Here is a 12,975-nt window from a genome sequence, read left to right on the forward strand (position 1 = left end):
CAGAGGTGGCTGTATCTAGAGTGTGTGACTGATTCATGGTGTGATGGTAGGGTTACGGGTGTTAGGGGTAAGCATGGATGATTACTAAATCAGTCCACTGATTGGTTTGGTGCTGCCTTAATCATGGTAGCCTGGATACACTATAAGGGACAGAAAGAGTCTTGTCTTAGCCCTTGCTTGCTTGCTTTGCTATCTTCTGCCACCATGAACTGTTTCGCCTCTGGGATGGCTGTCTTCCATGCTTGTTCTGCCTTGCTGTCAGCAGATCATGGACTGAAACTTCAACAAGTTGTAAGCCAAATAAACCTTTTCTCCCTTTAACTTGTTGGTGTTGGGCATTTTGTCTCAAGAATAAGAAAATACCAGTATATTACAGTTGCTGACAGCACCCAGTAGAGTAGCACACTGTGTAGCTGGGTGGTCTAGGAGTGACAGACAGGCTGTACCATATAGCCTAGGTTTGGGGCCATCAAAATTTGTGGGAGTGCATATTATCATGTTCCATATCCAAGGAATCACCTAAGACCCATGTCTCAGAACATAAGCCCATTGCTAAGCCGTGCAAGACTCTATGTATATACACATATGAAAAATGAATGACATTAGGTTTGTCAGTCAGTCTGTCTGTCTATGTAATCTTGGCTGGCCTAAAGGTTTCTATCTTCTCCCCTCAGCCTCCCTAAGTGCTGGGATCATCACCATACCTGGCTTCCAATTTCTCTTTAGTTACTAATGTGTCTCCTTTAGTTACTAATGTGTCTCCTTCCTCCTGTGTTTAGAATGTCATTGGTCCAGCCCCCTTTTGCAATGGTGGCCACATGTTGTGTCTTCTCCTCCTCTGAGGTTAATTTTGCTTTAATTCTCCTGATTGACACGTTTTGAATTTTTGTTGTGGTTTTTTTCTTCTTTTTCTATCTTTGAAAAACATGGATTTGAAGAAAAAAATTTTTCGTTTTAACTGTAACAACCAGATGGCTTTCCTAGCTTTAATGGGGTTGCTGAAACTGATCCTGGGAGACTTGCAGGACACAAACACCTTTTTTTGAAACAGGGTTTCACTACGCAGTTCAAATTGACCGTGAACTCACTTTGTAGCCCAGGCTGGCCTCGAACTCAGCGATTCTCAGCCTCCGAGTGCTCAGATTATAGGCGTGTGCCACCACGCCCGGCCTACAAACACATTTTGAAATGGTTGAGCCCAGGCAGGAATGCGCCTAACAGATTTGAACTAGGGCAATCGTGAGTGTGCGGCGCCCCCGCGTGGCATCTGACGCAATGACAGCCTCAGTCGTCCCGCCTGGGTCCCTGGAACAGCAGTCCACTTCTCAGATTCTCCCTCCCTTGTCTATTGGTGTCCCGTGTCTTTGGCTGACCCACCCTACAGAGGCCACCTTTTCACCCTCCTCCCTTTTTCCCTCCGTTCCCCTCTCCTCCCCTCCCCTTCTCTTTCTCTAATCCTCCCACCTCTCGTCTTCTTGGGCGCGCTCTGCACTCTGGTGTCAGGGCCCTCACACATGTACACCCGCTCCGACCTTATCAGATACAGCAGGTGCCACGTCATTTTATTGCTGTGAATGCTCGGGGCGCCCCAGGACCCGCGGTCCACGAGCCACATCCGTACCATCGCGCGCGCGGGGGAGGGGTGCAGGTCCCTCCCTTCCCTCCCTCGCCGGGAAGCGCAGAACCCCGCTCCACTCCCCGGGGCGCCTATGTCCCTGTGTAGCAGTAGGTCCCATAGGCCGCCTGCTGGGGCCCGGGGAAACCGAAGCTGCGCACCCCGGGGTCCGGGAGGCCCCCACAGCGCGGCCGCGGCGTGGTGATGGGGAAGCGCACGCTGCCGTCCGCCAGCCAGCCGCCGTCGCACTGGTCCAGCCCCGAGAACTTCCAGGCGGCGTAGAGGTGGCCGACCTTGGCCACCACGGCCCCGCGCCGCCGGCACGCCGCGTGCGCCTCGGACAGCGTCAGCCGCCCGGGCACGAAGAACACCTGGCCTGGGGACCAGCGAGTCAGGATCGCGGGGGCCCTGGAGCTGGACGGGGGACGGTGGGGGACAGGCGGGGACAGGAGGGCAGGGGAGTCGACACCGGGGTGCAGGCGGGGCCGGGCCGACCGCGGGAACTCCCGCCCCTTCCCGCCCCGCGCTCACCGGCCAGCGCCGAGGTGAAGCAGAAGGCGTCGTAGCGGTCGCGCGCACGGTCTCGGGGCCCGTAGCTGCGGATGCCGGGCCGGCCGGGGCCGCCGCACGGGGCCCTGGCGGTGAGCACCGGGTAGCGCACCGAGCCCTCGAGCAGCCAGCCGGCGTTGCACCAGTCCAGCCCTTCGGTCCACGCTGCGGCCGGGAGGGGGCGCCAGAGCACGGTCAGAGCCGGCCGCGCGCGCCCGGACCCCAGACCGCCCGGCGCTCACCCTGGTAGAGCTGGCCGTAGGTGGCCAGGCGCCCGTCCTGTTCCTCGCACGCGCGTTTCGCCTCGAAGTAGTTGAACTGGTAGCGGCCCCGGCTGGGCTGATACGGAAACACCACACCTGCGGGCGAGAGAGCCGGGGGAGGGTCCGCGGCCGGTCCCGGCGGGGTCCGGGCGACGCCGGGCGGGAGGCCGAGGCAGGAGGGCGCGGAAGGCTCACCCTCCAGGCGCAGGGTCAGCGCCACGCTCTCGTCCTCCATCCCGTTGATGAGCTCGCAGCGGTAGCGACCCTCATCCTCCAGGTGCACGTCCGCCAGCACTAGGGAGGCGTCGAGCCGATGCCCCCGCCGCAGCCTGGCGCGACCTCCCAGGGGCCCGTAGCCCCTTGCATGCAGCCCGTTGGTGATGAGGATCGGCGTTTCGCGGAGCTCCCCCGGTTCTATTTTGCTCCAACGCACCTTGTAGCTGGGAGGCGAGGCGCCCAGGACGCAAGGCAGTGTGGCCGTAGCCCCACGTCGAGAGTGAATGACCTCGTGGATGGGAGGCAGGAGGTAGTGGGGGCTGGGGTGGGGTGCTGAGCAGAGGGGGCCACAGTGGCAGGGACTCCCTGGCCCTAGCTGCCCTGTGCCCACCCAGATCCTGCCCCGAGAGGCGGTCCGGCCCACCCCTTTACTCACTCTGCGCAGACTCTGTGCCCTGGGTACCGCCACGGTTGCCCTTAGCACCGCCCACCCGGAGCCTCTGCCCGCGTGCTCCATGTGCTGGGCTGGCCTGGGCCTTACCTGAGTCCCCCAGCGCTCTGTGGGAGATGGTGAGCAACCAGGGGAGAAGGAAGGGGCAAAGATCGTACAGGGTGAGCCGGCCTGGCATGGTGGCATCTGCCAGCAGGGGCTGTGGGCACAGAAGGCGGTGTGCTTAGGACTAAGAAGAAGGGGCAAAAGAGCAGGCAGTGAAGTAACTTCGTTGGGAATTCCTGGAGGGAACCGGCCAGTGGGAAACCACGGGGTGACAAGAAGGTAACGGTGGGGAGGCAGCAACAACCCTACTCCCCCAGATCTGAGGCCCGCACCCCCAGCTCTGCAGATCCTGATTTAGCAACTTCTCTCCCTATAGGCTCTCAGCCAAGGCGCTGTTTCCCAAGCATGCCATCGACTGAGTTTGCCAGCTCTAGTCTCTGTCATCTCCTAAAGCCCATTCTCCAGAGTGAATATGATCTTGTTACTCTTTGCTTGGAACAGTGGCTTCCCAAGGCCCTGAGGGTCAAGTTCGATCCCCATACAATTTCCAAGACTCATCAATGATCCAGATCCGCCTGCACCTCTAACATCATCCCCTTGATGCCCTTCACCTCACCCTGTGCCCTAGGATCCAGACAAGATACACTCCCAGAAATGTCCCAAACAGCGCAGGGTCAAGCTCACCTCTGTGCACAGGTGTGGACTTGGGTATCACCTTCTCTAAGAAACCTTGCTTACACTGCAGCTGGTCACACTGGGGTGCACTGTGGTCTACTGGATTGCACCAGGGACCTTTCTTTTGAAGCCCTGTGTGCATGTGTATGCGTGTGTGCAGATGTGTGTGTGTGTGTGTGTGTGTGTGTGTGACTTGGAATTCAGCCAGGTCCTTCACACTAAGCTACATTCCCATCCTTTTTTTTATTTTTTATTTTGAGATATGATCTTGCTAAATTCCCCAGGCTGGGGTGAACCCTCCTGCCTTAGCCTTAAGAGTGCTGGGATTCCAGGCAGGCATGGCCACCACACCCAGAAAAAGTACTTTTATCAGCACCTCAACTAATAGTGTGATTTAAAGTAATACATATGACATGTGAAATACGAGGCTTTTCAAAACTTTAAAGTAGAAAATTATAAAATTATTTTAACTATAACTGTCTCTTTTGGCAGTGTACTGTTATCCTTCTTTATCATCTCTATTCTTTTTTACTGTACTGAGGATTGAACCCAGAGGCACTCCACTATTGAATTACATCCCAAGCCTTTTTTATTTTTTATTTTGAGACGGTCTTACTAAGTTGCCCAGGCTGGTTTCAAGCTTGTGATCTGTCTGCCTCAGCCTCCCAAGTAACTGGGATTTACTGGTGTGCACAACCAGACCCAGTGATTGGATCTATTCATAGCACTTTGATTTTTATTTTTTATTTGGACTGAGAACCCCTTGACCTCGTTTTATTAATTTTCTAAACCTGGCCCATCCACATCCTAATGCATGACTTTGAACAAGTTACTTAACCTCTCTCTGCCTCAGTGTCTGCATCATCACTGGATAATAATGACTCCTCCCTCCTTGAGTAATTTCAAGGATTAGATGAATTCATAACATCTATGTCAAAGGCTTAAAATAGTGCCTGATGTGTGTGGTGCTCTGTATGTGGTAGCTACTATCCCCAGTCCTAGCATCATTTCTAGCACAGAGTAAAAACGGATAGGTGAGTGTTTTAATGAATGAATTAACTTTAAGGATTTCTGGGGAGAAAATCTGGGTACAAGGAGAGAGAGGAGACTCTGGAGAGTGACCAGAACCCAGGCATTGTGCTATATACCTGTAATCCCAGAACTCTGGGAGGCTGAGCCAGGAGGATGGTAAATTCAAGCCCAGCCTGGGCAACTTAGTGAGATCCTGTCTTGAAATTAAATAAATTAAAAACCCTGGGCATGTAGCTCCATGTAAAAGTTCTGGGATCAATCTCCGTACCCCAAGGTGTAGGGGATACCTGGAAATCTAATGAGCCAAGCCCCAACTTCCTGAAGATGCAAGCCAAGCAAGCTTGCAGCAGGAGGAACATCGTTAGGCATACTAAGAACTTCCTGGTGGTTAAGAGAGACAGAAAATGAGTCAAAGAACCACTTGTCCTTTACAGGAAAACCTAGTAAGTAAGAGTGACTGCAGGGACTGAAATGGGTTTGGAACTATCTCTAAAGACAACTAGCATGAACACATGTGAAAACTACTATCCCTGACATGCCTGTAAGCACTTCACCTGTGGATTTCTATATTTACTTCTCCTGGCAATGCTGTGAGGTAGGAACTAATAAGTGTCATGGGACACATACTAAAACAAAGGTGCATATGATGCTGGGTGCAGTGGTGCATGCCTGTAATTTCAGCTCTTGGGAGGAGAAGCAGGAGGATTGCTGCAAGTTTGAGGCCAGTGTGGGCTAGAGAGTGAGTTCAAGACCAGATTGAACTGCAGAGCGAATCCCGGTCTCAGAAAACAACAGCAATCAAAAACTGGTGTACATTTTGAGGAAATTAGTGCATATCATATGACTGGTAGGATTTGGATCTGTATCTGATAGCTTAAGCTCCTCCCCTGCCCCACCTGTCTTTGGGCTGGGGGACTAAACCAGGGCCTTCCTAACAAGCTTCAGCCCCTGCCTTTTTTTTTTTTTTTTTTTTTTTTTTTTGTCTTTTTCGTTTTTATCGGTACCAGGGATCGAACTCACGACTGCCTGCTTGCAAGGCAGGCGCTTATGCCGCTAAGCTAAATCCTTAGCCCCTCCCTGCCTTTTCTTTATTTTTTATTTTGAGACAGGGTCTTGCTAAGTTGCTATGCTGCCCAGACAGGGCCTGAACTTGCAGCCCTCCTGCCCGAGCCTCCCAGAGTACCAGAGTGCCGGGATTACCAGCCTGCACCATTGTACCAACTAGGCTTTCAACTACTGATCTATATTTCAGTATTTCAAGGCAGGTGCCACATCATCCTCATTCCCCTTGCAGAAAATGACACCGTAGCCAGCAGCCCTGTGGCCTACCTGTTAGAAGTCTCTGCCCGGAGGTGAAAGAAGCAATGGGTAGCAGCCTCCTGTCCTGCGTAAGGGAAGGGAAGCTTCTGGGTGAAAGTGTTGTCCAGGCTCCTGGAAGGTTCAAGCACTTTACAGTCCAGGGTCTTGAGCACCTAGGTGACCCACGTGGTGGCTCCTTTTACACCTTTGAGGCAAGCCTTCTCTCCTGCGCTCAAAGAAGAAGCCAAGGTGCCGAGAGCTACCCAACTTGCCAGTCCACTGAGCCAGGGTAATGGACCTTGTCCAGCCCTGTGGCTTTATCTGTGGAGCCCCCTGTCCTGGGACCAGGGAAGGATACCGAGCCTGGGCTGAGGGCGAGAACCCATGGCAGGTCGAGTGAAGACAGCAATGTGGAAGGCACAGAAAGCAGGTGCTTTAGGTGCTGCCAGACGCTGGTGAACCAGAAGAGGTGGGGACCAACATGGGTGGCAAGAACTCTGACCATGGCTCAGAGACCCACAGCCTCCCTGGCACTTCCACATGGGCCTCCTGCAAGCAGCAGCTGACCTTCCGCAGCAGTGTCCTCACCTCTGCCCCCGATGCCTGCGTGTGCATTGCCTTTGAGAAGAAGCTGTCAAGGTGGAGAGTGATTTCCAGCTGCTTCTCGGAACCTGATTCCCTCTCTCCAGCCCCCTGTCTGCACATCCGTCTGTCCTTTACTTCTCTGTCCCCACCCCATCGGAAGCACAATTTCCCTTTGTCTCTATCTTTTCCCTATTGTTGAATAACAGGGCTCCTTTCTTTATCCCGTGGGTAATGGCAACGAAATGTCAACAGCTGGGGATGTGGGATGCAGGACAGGCTGGCACATACCACCGGAAAAGGCCTGTGCAGGGTGGGCAGGGTGGCTTCTAAAGGACAGACATCAGGGAGAAGGGAAGGGGTGAGGGCGGGATGGGGGACAGTTGAAACACACCCTCAGGTCTCCCCACTGTAAGAATCTAAGGAGGTTTTGCCTGAGTCCAGGGGAACAGCCAGGCCTTGGAGGGTGAGGGGGTGGCTAGGGTTGCAGGAGAAAAGATGGCAGTTAGTGAGAGGGACTTCTGTCTCCCTAGGAAGGGACCTGGGGGTCCCTGGGGATGGAGGCTCTCTAAATGAAGACCAGTTTATGTGTCCTCTATTGTCCTTCCTCTTCTTTCAGATCAGATGCATAATCTTAGTTCAGTGTTTTCAGGAGAAAGAGTAAGGCGAATCATTAATCTCCCTAATCCTTAATTCTCTAGATAAATTCAATTTCTCTAAAGTCTCTCCTGTTAGGAACTCTAAATACCTACTGGGATCCAAATCTATTATTAAAACCTTTCTACTGAGGTATAATTTGCATACAAAAAAGTGCACAGGCTGGCCCTAGTGGCGCATGCCTGTAATTCCAGCTACTTGAGAGGCTGAGGCAGGAGGATTGCAAATTTGAGGTCAGTTTAGGCAGTCTATCAAGAACCTGCCCCAAAAGGGTGGTGAAGCACCCATAGGTTAAAACCTCCGCACTGAAAAACTGAAAGAAGATAGAAAGATGCAGAGTTTAAGTTACAGCTCCATGATTTTTTTTTTTTTTTTTTTTGAAACAGGGTCTTGTTATGTAGTCCAGGCTGGCCTTAAACTCTGTGTAGCCAAAGGTGGCTGCAAACTCATGATGATTCTCCTCCCTCAACCTCCCTAGTGCTAGGATTATAGGCATGCACCACCACACCCAGCTTCTCTCTCTCTCTCTCCCCTCCCTCTCCCCTTTCCTCCTCCCCCTCTCTTCTTCCTCTCCACTCCCTGCCCCCTCCTCTTCTCCCTCCCCCCTTCCTCCTTTTTTTGAGGCAGAGTCTTACTATGTGATTGAGGCTGGCCTTGAACTCACCATGTAGCCCAGACTGGACTCAAATTTGCTGTGATCCTGCTGCCTCAGCCTTTCAGGTGCTGGGGTTATAAGTGTGCACCACCACACCTAGTCGACCTTGATGAATTTCTACTTCCTAGGTAAATAGCATGTATACATGTACCTCCCCAGGTCTACTGTCAGGGGATAGTACATTCCTAATGATCCAGAGTAAACCCAATTGTTTTTTGTTACCAATGCAGAAAGACTCTAGTATACTACCTGCCCCATAAGTAACCATTTAGAAATAGAGGATTTTCGTTTGTTTCATTTTGTTTTTACAGAGGTATAGTATAATGAACCCAGGGTCTTTCACTGGGTTTTATCCCCAATGCTTTTTCATTTTCTCAAAACAGGATCTCTCTAAATCACTAAATTGCCTAGTCCGAGGTCAAATTGTGATCCTCCTGCCTCAGCCTCCTGGAGTGCTGAGATTACAGGCCTGTACCACCACACCTAGCTAGTTAAGAGTTTTAAATAGCTTTTTAGCCTCCTTTTTCACTGCTCCCAGATTAGTAGCTTTGAGTCTATAGAATCTATACTTTGGATGGGTCTGAGTTTGATGAACTTCCTCAGTCACCAAATGAAGAAGAGGAGGTGGAAAAGAGGAAATGTGCCCCCAATCATAGCCAGTAGAGCTGCTGCACCCTCACTCTTCCCTTGTGAATCTTTCTGCCTTTCTGGTAATCCCTCCTCTGCTCAGATGCTAGGATTATAGGTGCACTTGGACCAGGCCTAGCAATGGGAGGTGGAGGGTGGGGGTTGCCTGCAAGTGCTCTTCAGGGTCTGATTGGCCATCTTCTGCCCCTGCAGCCTGTCCCTAGCCCTTCCCTCCTCCTTCCAGAGCTGTCATTAGAGAAGACAAATAGCCCCTGTCTCCTCAGTGGGGACACTCTGATCCTGCACATCTGATTGGCTTCCTCCCAACTCAAACAGAGAGAGGGAGGGGAGGAGAAAAGAGTATAAAGGGCTTTACAGCCTCACAGCCTGGGACCCTGCCTCTTCTCCTCAAGGTCCTTCTAACTGTAATATGGAAAACTCTGGTGTGTGAATCCCTAAGGCCTAAGGCAGGAGGATCACAAGTTTGAACTCTGCCTGGGGAACTTAGTGAGGACCCTGTCTTGAAAGGGGGAAGGGGGACTTTGATGGGGGTAGAGGGGGTGGGATTGAGCTATTTGACAGAAGTGAAATGACCTCCTTGAAGAGGTCACTGGGAAAGGGATGGGCAAGAAGAAATGTGTAGTGAACAAGCAAGCCCCACTAGCTCCAGGTCACCTCAGGCTAGTGTCTCCCAAAGCCCCTGGGCAACAGGAACTGGCATCTTGCCAGTGCTGGGACCGACACTGACCAGGGTGCGGTAGGATAAACAAGCACAGAGCCTCAAACCTCTTTCTCTGACACCCTGGACTCAGCCTCTCCTCTGGGCAGACCTGGCCAGGCATGCCCTTACCCAGGCCCAGGCTGGAGGCAGACTTAATTTGCTGCTAGGCCAAACCTGGATGGCTGGTGTTCCAAGATGGCAGATTGGGGGTTGCAAGGAGGGGCTGCATGTGACACATAGGGCTTCCTGCTTTTCCTGGTCACTCACATTCGCAGCTGCTGCCACTGCTTCAGAAAGTGGCAAGGATGCTGGGATAAGTTCAAAGTGAGAGGGTGTTTTAAGTGGATTAATGGCAATGTGTCTTTTATTGTAATGAATTGGGGGGGTACCAGGGATCGAACTCATGACCTCATGCTTGCCAGGCAGGTGCTTATGCTGCTGAACTAAATCCCCGGCCCTTGTAATGAATTTTTTTAAAAAAGTAAATATTCACTATATATTTTAATTGCCTCATTTATGTTCAAGTGGATTTTTTTTTTTTTTAAGACAGGGCCATGAGACCAAGGCCAGCCTGGGCTGTCAACCTAGGGAGCTCAAGGCTGGCAAAGGGAGCAAAAACAAGACCCTATCTCAAAACATGGAAAGAAACCCCAAAACTATTTTTGCTCAGCTAACCCTGCAAGGACACTGAAGTCTTGATTCCTCATTCTCTGGACCACAAAGCTTTCTCTTTCATCTTCCTACTTGTCTGATTCTGGCCAGTCTGAGTTGGGGGACTTCACTTTGCATGCATCCACTCCCGGTCTCATACTGGGCAAATTTAAACCCTGAAGCAACAGGATCTTCAAGTATTAGTCACCCATTCTCTAGCCAGGGTTCAAATCATTGTTACAAAATAAGACCCATTTTATAGCTTTACATTTTTTCACATGGGAGAAGTAACTGTTATACAGCATTACCATTTCCACTTTGTGGATGAGGAAATTGATGCCTAGTGAGGGTTAATAATAATGATAACTTGTTCAAAGCATGCAGTTCCTAAGGAATCTACATAGATTATCTTTAAAACTGCATGAATCTTTTCTTGCCACAAAAGAATAATTACTCCAGAACCAGGCGATGTAGTGGATACCTGTAACCCCAACATTCTCTGTGAGCTAGAGGGCAGACTGAACTACATAGTGAGTTCAAGGCCAGCCTGGAATATATAGCAATATATATTCCAGGAATATATACCTTGTCTCAAAAACAAAACAAAGCAAAACAGAACATTCTATATGCATGCAAGTCACGTTCCACTTAATTACTTTTATATATTATAAAAGCAAAAGTAATACATGCACATAATAAAATAGTTCAACCACTATCACTAGAATGAAATTCAGAATAAAATTCTTCCTTTCTCTCATCTTCCTCAGGAACAAACTTTTCTTTCTTTCTTTTTTTTTTTTTTTTTTTGTTGTTGTTGTATTGGGTATTGAACCTCAGAGGGGCTGCACCACTGAGCTACACCCCACCAGCAGGAGCAGCCCTTTTTATTTTCTTAGGCGTGGTCAGCCACTGGTCTACCATGGAGCCACATGCCCTAGACTAATCCAAGCATTGTTAAGCTTCTTCTGTATCTGTCCAGAGAAATATTTAGGAATCCACAAGAAGCAGATAAATAAAAACACACAGCTGTCCTGTGCTCTGACCATACTAAACTGCTGTAGACACTGTTCTCTGCTTCTTTTTGCCACCTAAAATGTGAGCATCTCTCCTATCAGCGTATGCTATACAGCTCCTTTCTTTTTCCCATCTGCATAGGATTAGAGTGGATGGCCATAGCATGGCTTATGTAATGAAACACCTATTAATGCACAGTTAGGTTCCTCAGGTTGGAAGAATGAGCCAAATAACAAAACTATAACTCCTGCCTGAAACTGTAATAAATCCAGAAGCTCAAAGGTTTAAATGTAAAATATAAGGCCATCAAGATGCCAGACTAAGTCACAGAATAATAATTATTTAAATTGGAAGGCAACTTTAACATCTTTTTTCTTTCTTTAGCTTGTTGAGACCGGGTCTTACTACATAACCCAGGCTGGCTGTGAACTTGCTGTGATCCTCTTGCCCAGCTTCCCGGCGGGCAGGGATTACAGGGCTCTCGACCGCTCAGCTGTAACTGCCTTTTTTACTGATTATACAATTATATACCTCACATGTGTGTGTGTGTGTGTGTGTGTGTGTGTGTGTGTGTGTGTTGCATTCTGCTGCTGAGTCACATCCCAGCCCCTATGCTTAACGGTGGACAATTTAATAAACATAAAAACATTAAAAGTGAAAACACCCTGAATACTAGCACACAGAGAAAAATGCCCTTTGATAATATGTACTTTGCTGCCTAAGCTTCCAATCTTTCAAGGTGTTTCTCTTTATTTATTTTTTTTAAGGAAAGACTAAACAAAACAGAAAAAGGGTAGAAATAATACATACTTTCAAAGAAAAAATAAACAGTAAGAAATCACTAGTTGATGATTACATATTGTCTCCTTACAAATAGTTGTTCAAGTTACAAAAGTGAAGCATACGAAGTGGGGATTCAAACAACAAGACTGCAAACAGTTCTGTTCAACTATCCAACAAAAACTTAGTAATATGGTTTGATAACCATATTATCAAATTGGGATTGATATCCTATACACTTAAACATACATGTAGTTACCCATACCTTCATTTTATATTAAGATTAAACAAACCAAAGCAGGCTAAAATCACTCTGAACAAAGAATTATAGTATTGCTGGATTTCACATCATGACACTACAATCAGCACTGGGTACTGTGGTGTCTCTTTTTCTTCAAAGTAGTTGTTCATTGCATCAAGCATTATAAGATCAGTTCTTGTAAACTGTTTATAGATTCTACACATGCATGAGTCTCAACATGTATTTCTATTCTTTCCGTAATAGAGGGAGAAACAAAACAAAGCAAGACAAAACATTTTCCTATAAACACATGAAACGAAAAAGTCATATAAAACCACTGTACAAGGTGTTCTACAATGATTACTGTGTTTTCTCTTGTTGTCTTCAATAGAATTGTCTATATCATCAGACATAGTATAATTGAATATAGCAGTACATAACAATATTAATAAAAACAAAACTTTGTAGTGTGAAACTTCAAAAACAGGTAATAATCAAACCAGAATGTGTATCGTACTGAGTCTTGTTATCTTCAGTGCAGTTGCCTAAACTCTCAGACTTGATACTATCAATCATATCAGTTTTGAATAAAATCTGTCGATACCAAACAGCAATCAAACAAACCAGATTTAACTAAGATCAGTCATGGTAAAACAGTATAAGTTATAGAGGGCTCTAGATTAAGTTAATAGGAAATTAAGGATGATTACCGTACTATATCCTGTTATTTTTGGGATAGCTGTCTGTGCCCTCAGATCTAGTGCAAGTAGACAAACTGGGACAGAATATAATCTATCTAAGCAGAGCGATGTAAGTAATGTGGGTTTTAAATCCTGGTACACAAGTAACAACATCCTCTGCCTTCTTTTTAAGACTATTCCTACCCTTTCACTCCCACAGGG

The 12,975-nt window shown here is 48.6% G+C and overlaps 1 protein-coding gene across 9 annotated transcripts; it reads right to left on the reverse strand.

The window, feature by feature from the left end:
- Positions 1 to 1,533: 1,533 nt before the first annotated feature.
- Hapln2 (hyaluronan and proteoglycan link protein 2) lies at positions 1,534 to 6,923 on the reverse strand. 9 transcript variants are annotated; one of them, XM_063250387.1, is made up of 8 exons: positions 6,734 to 6,905; positions 6,332 to 6,371; positions 6,176 to 6,230; positions 3,185 to 3,293; positions 2,623 to 2,976; positions 2,407 to 2,523; positions 2,147 to 2,329; positions 1,534 to 1,991 (listed from the first exon to the last, which is right to left on the reverse strand). In XM_063250387.1, the coding sequence occupies exons 4-8, from the start codon at positions 3,270 to 3,272 to the stop codon at positions 1,708 to 1,710; spliced, it is 1,026 nt and encodes a 341-aa protein (XP_063106457.1). In that variant the 5' UTR covers positions 3,273 to 3,293; positions 6,176 to 6,230; positions 6,332 to 6,371; positions 6,734 to 6,905; the 3' UTR covers positions 1,534 to 1,707. The 9 variants fall into 9 exon arrangements, with proteins under 9 accessions (XP_063106457.1, XP_003475436.1, XP_063106454.1 ...); XM_003475388.5 differs by lacking the exon at positions 6,332 to 6,371 and having other exon boundaries at positions 6,176 to 6,277; positions 6,734 to 6,923; XM_063250384.1 differs by having other exon boundaries at positions 6,176 to 6,371; positions 6,734 to 6,904.
- Between the last annotated feature and the right edge of the window lie 6,052 nt (positions 6,924 to 12,975).

The sequence above is a fragment of the Cavia porcellus genome, unplaced genomic scaffold (assembly GCF_034190915.1).
Source record: "Cavia porcellus strain 051 isolate PalLab524CR breed Dunkin Hartley unplaced genomic scaffold, mCavPor4.1 scaffold_6, whole genome shotgun sequence".
In the NCBI taxonomy this organism is placed as follows: Eukaryota; Metazoa; Chordata; class Mammalia; order Rodentia; family Caviidae; genus Cavia; species Cavia porcellus.

Excerpts from the sequence above, each read along its gene's own strand:
- Hapln2 (XM_013159021.3), bottom strand. The coding sequence starts at position 6,850 with ATGTGCAGACAGGGGGCTGGAGAGAGGGAATCAGGTTCCGAGAAGCAG. Across the intron at positions 6,319-6,733 it reads CGCAGGCATCGGGGGCAGAG|GTGCTCAAGACCCTGGACTG; the intron begins GTGAGGACACTG and ends TGGGTCACCTAG. Across the intron at positions 1,992-2,146 it reads CTTCACCTCGGCGCTGGCCG|GCCAGGTGTTCTTCGTGCCC; the intron begins GTGAGCGCGGGG and ends GCTGGTCCCCAG.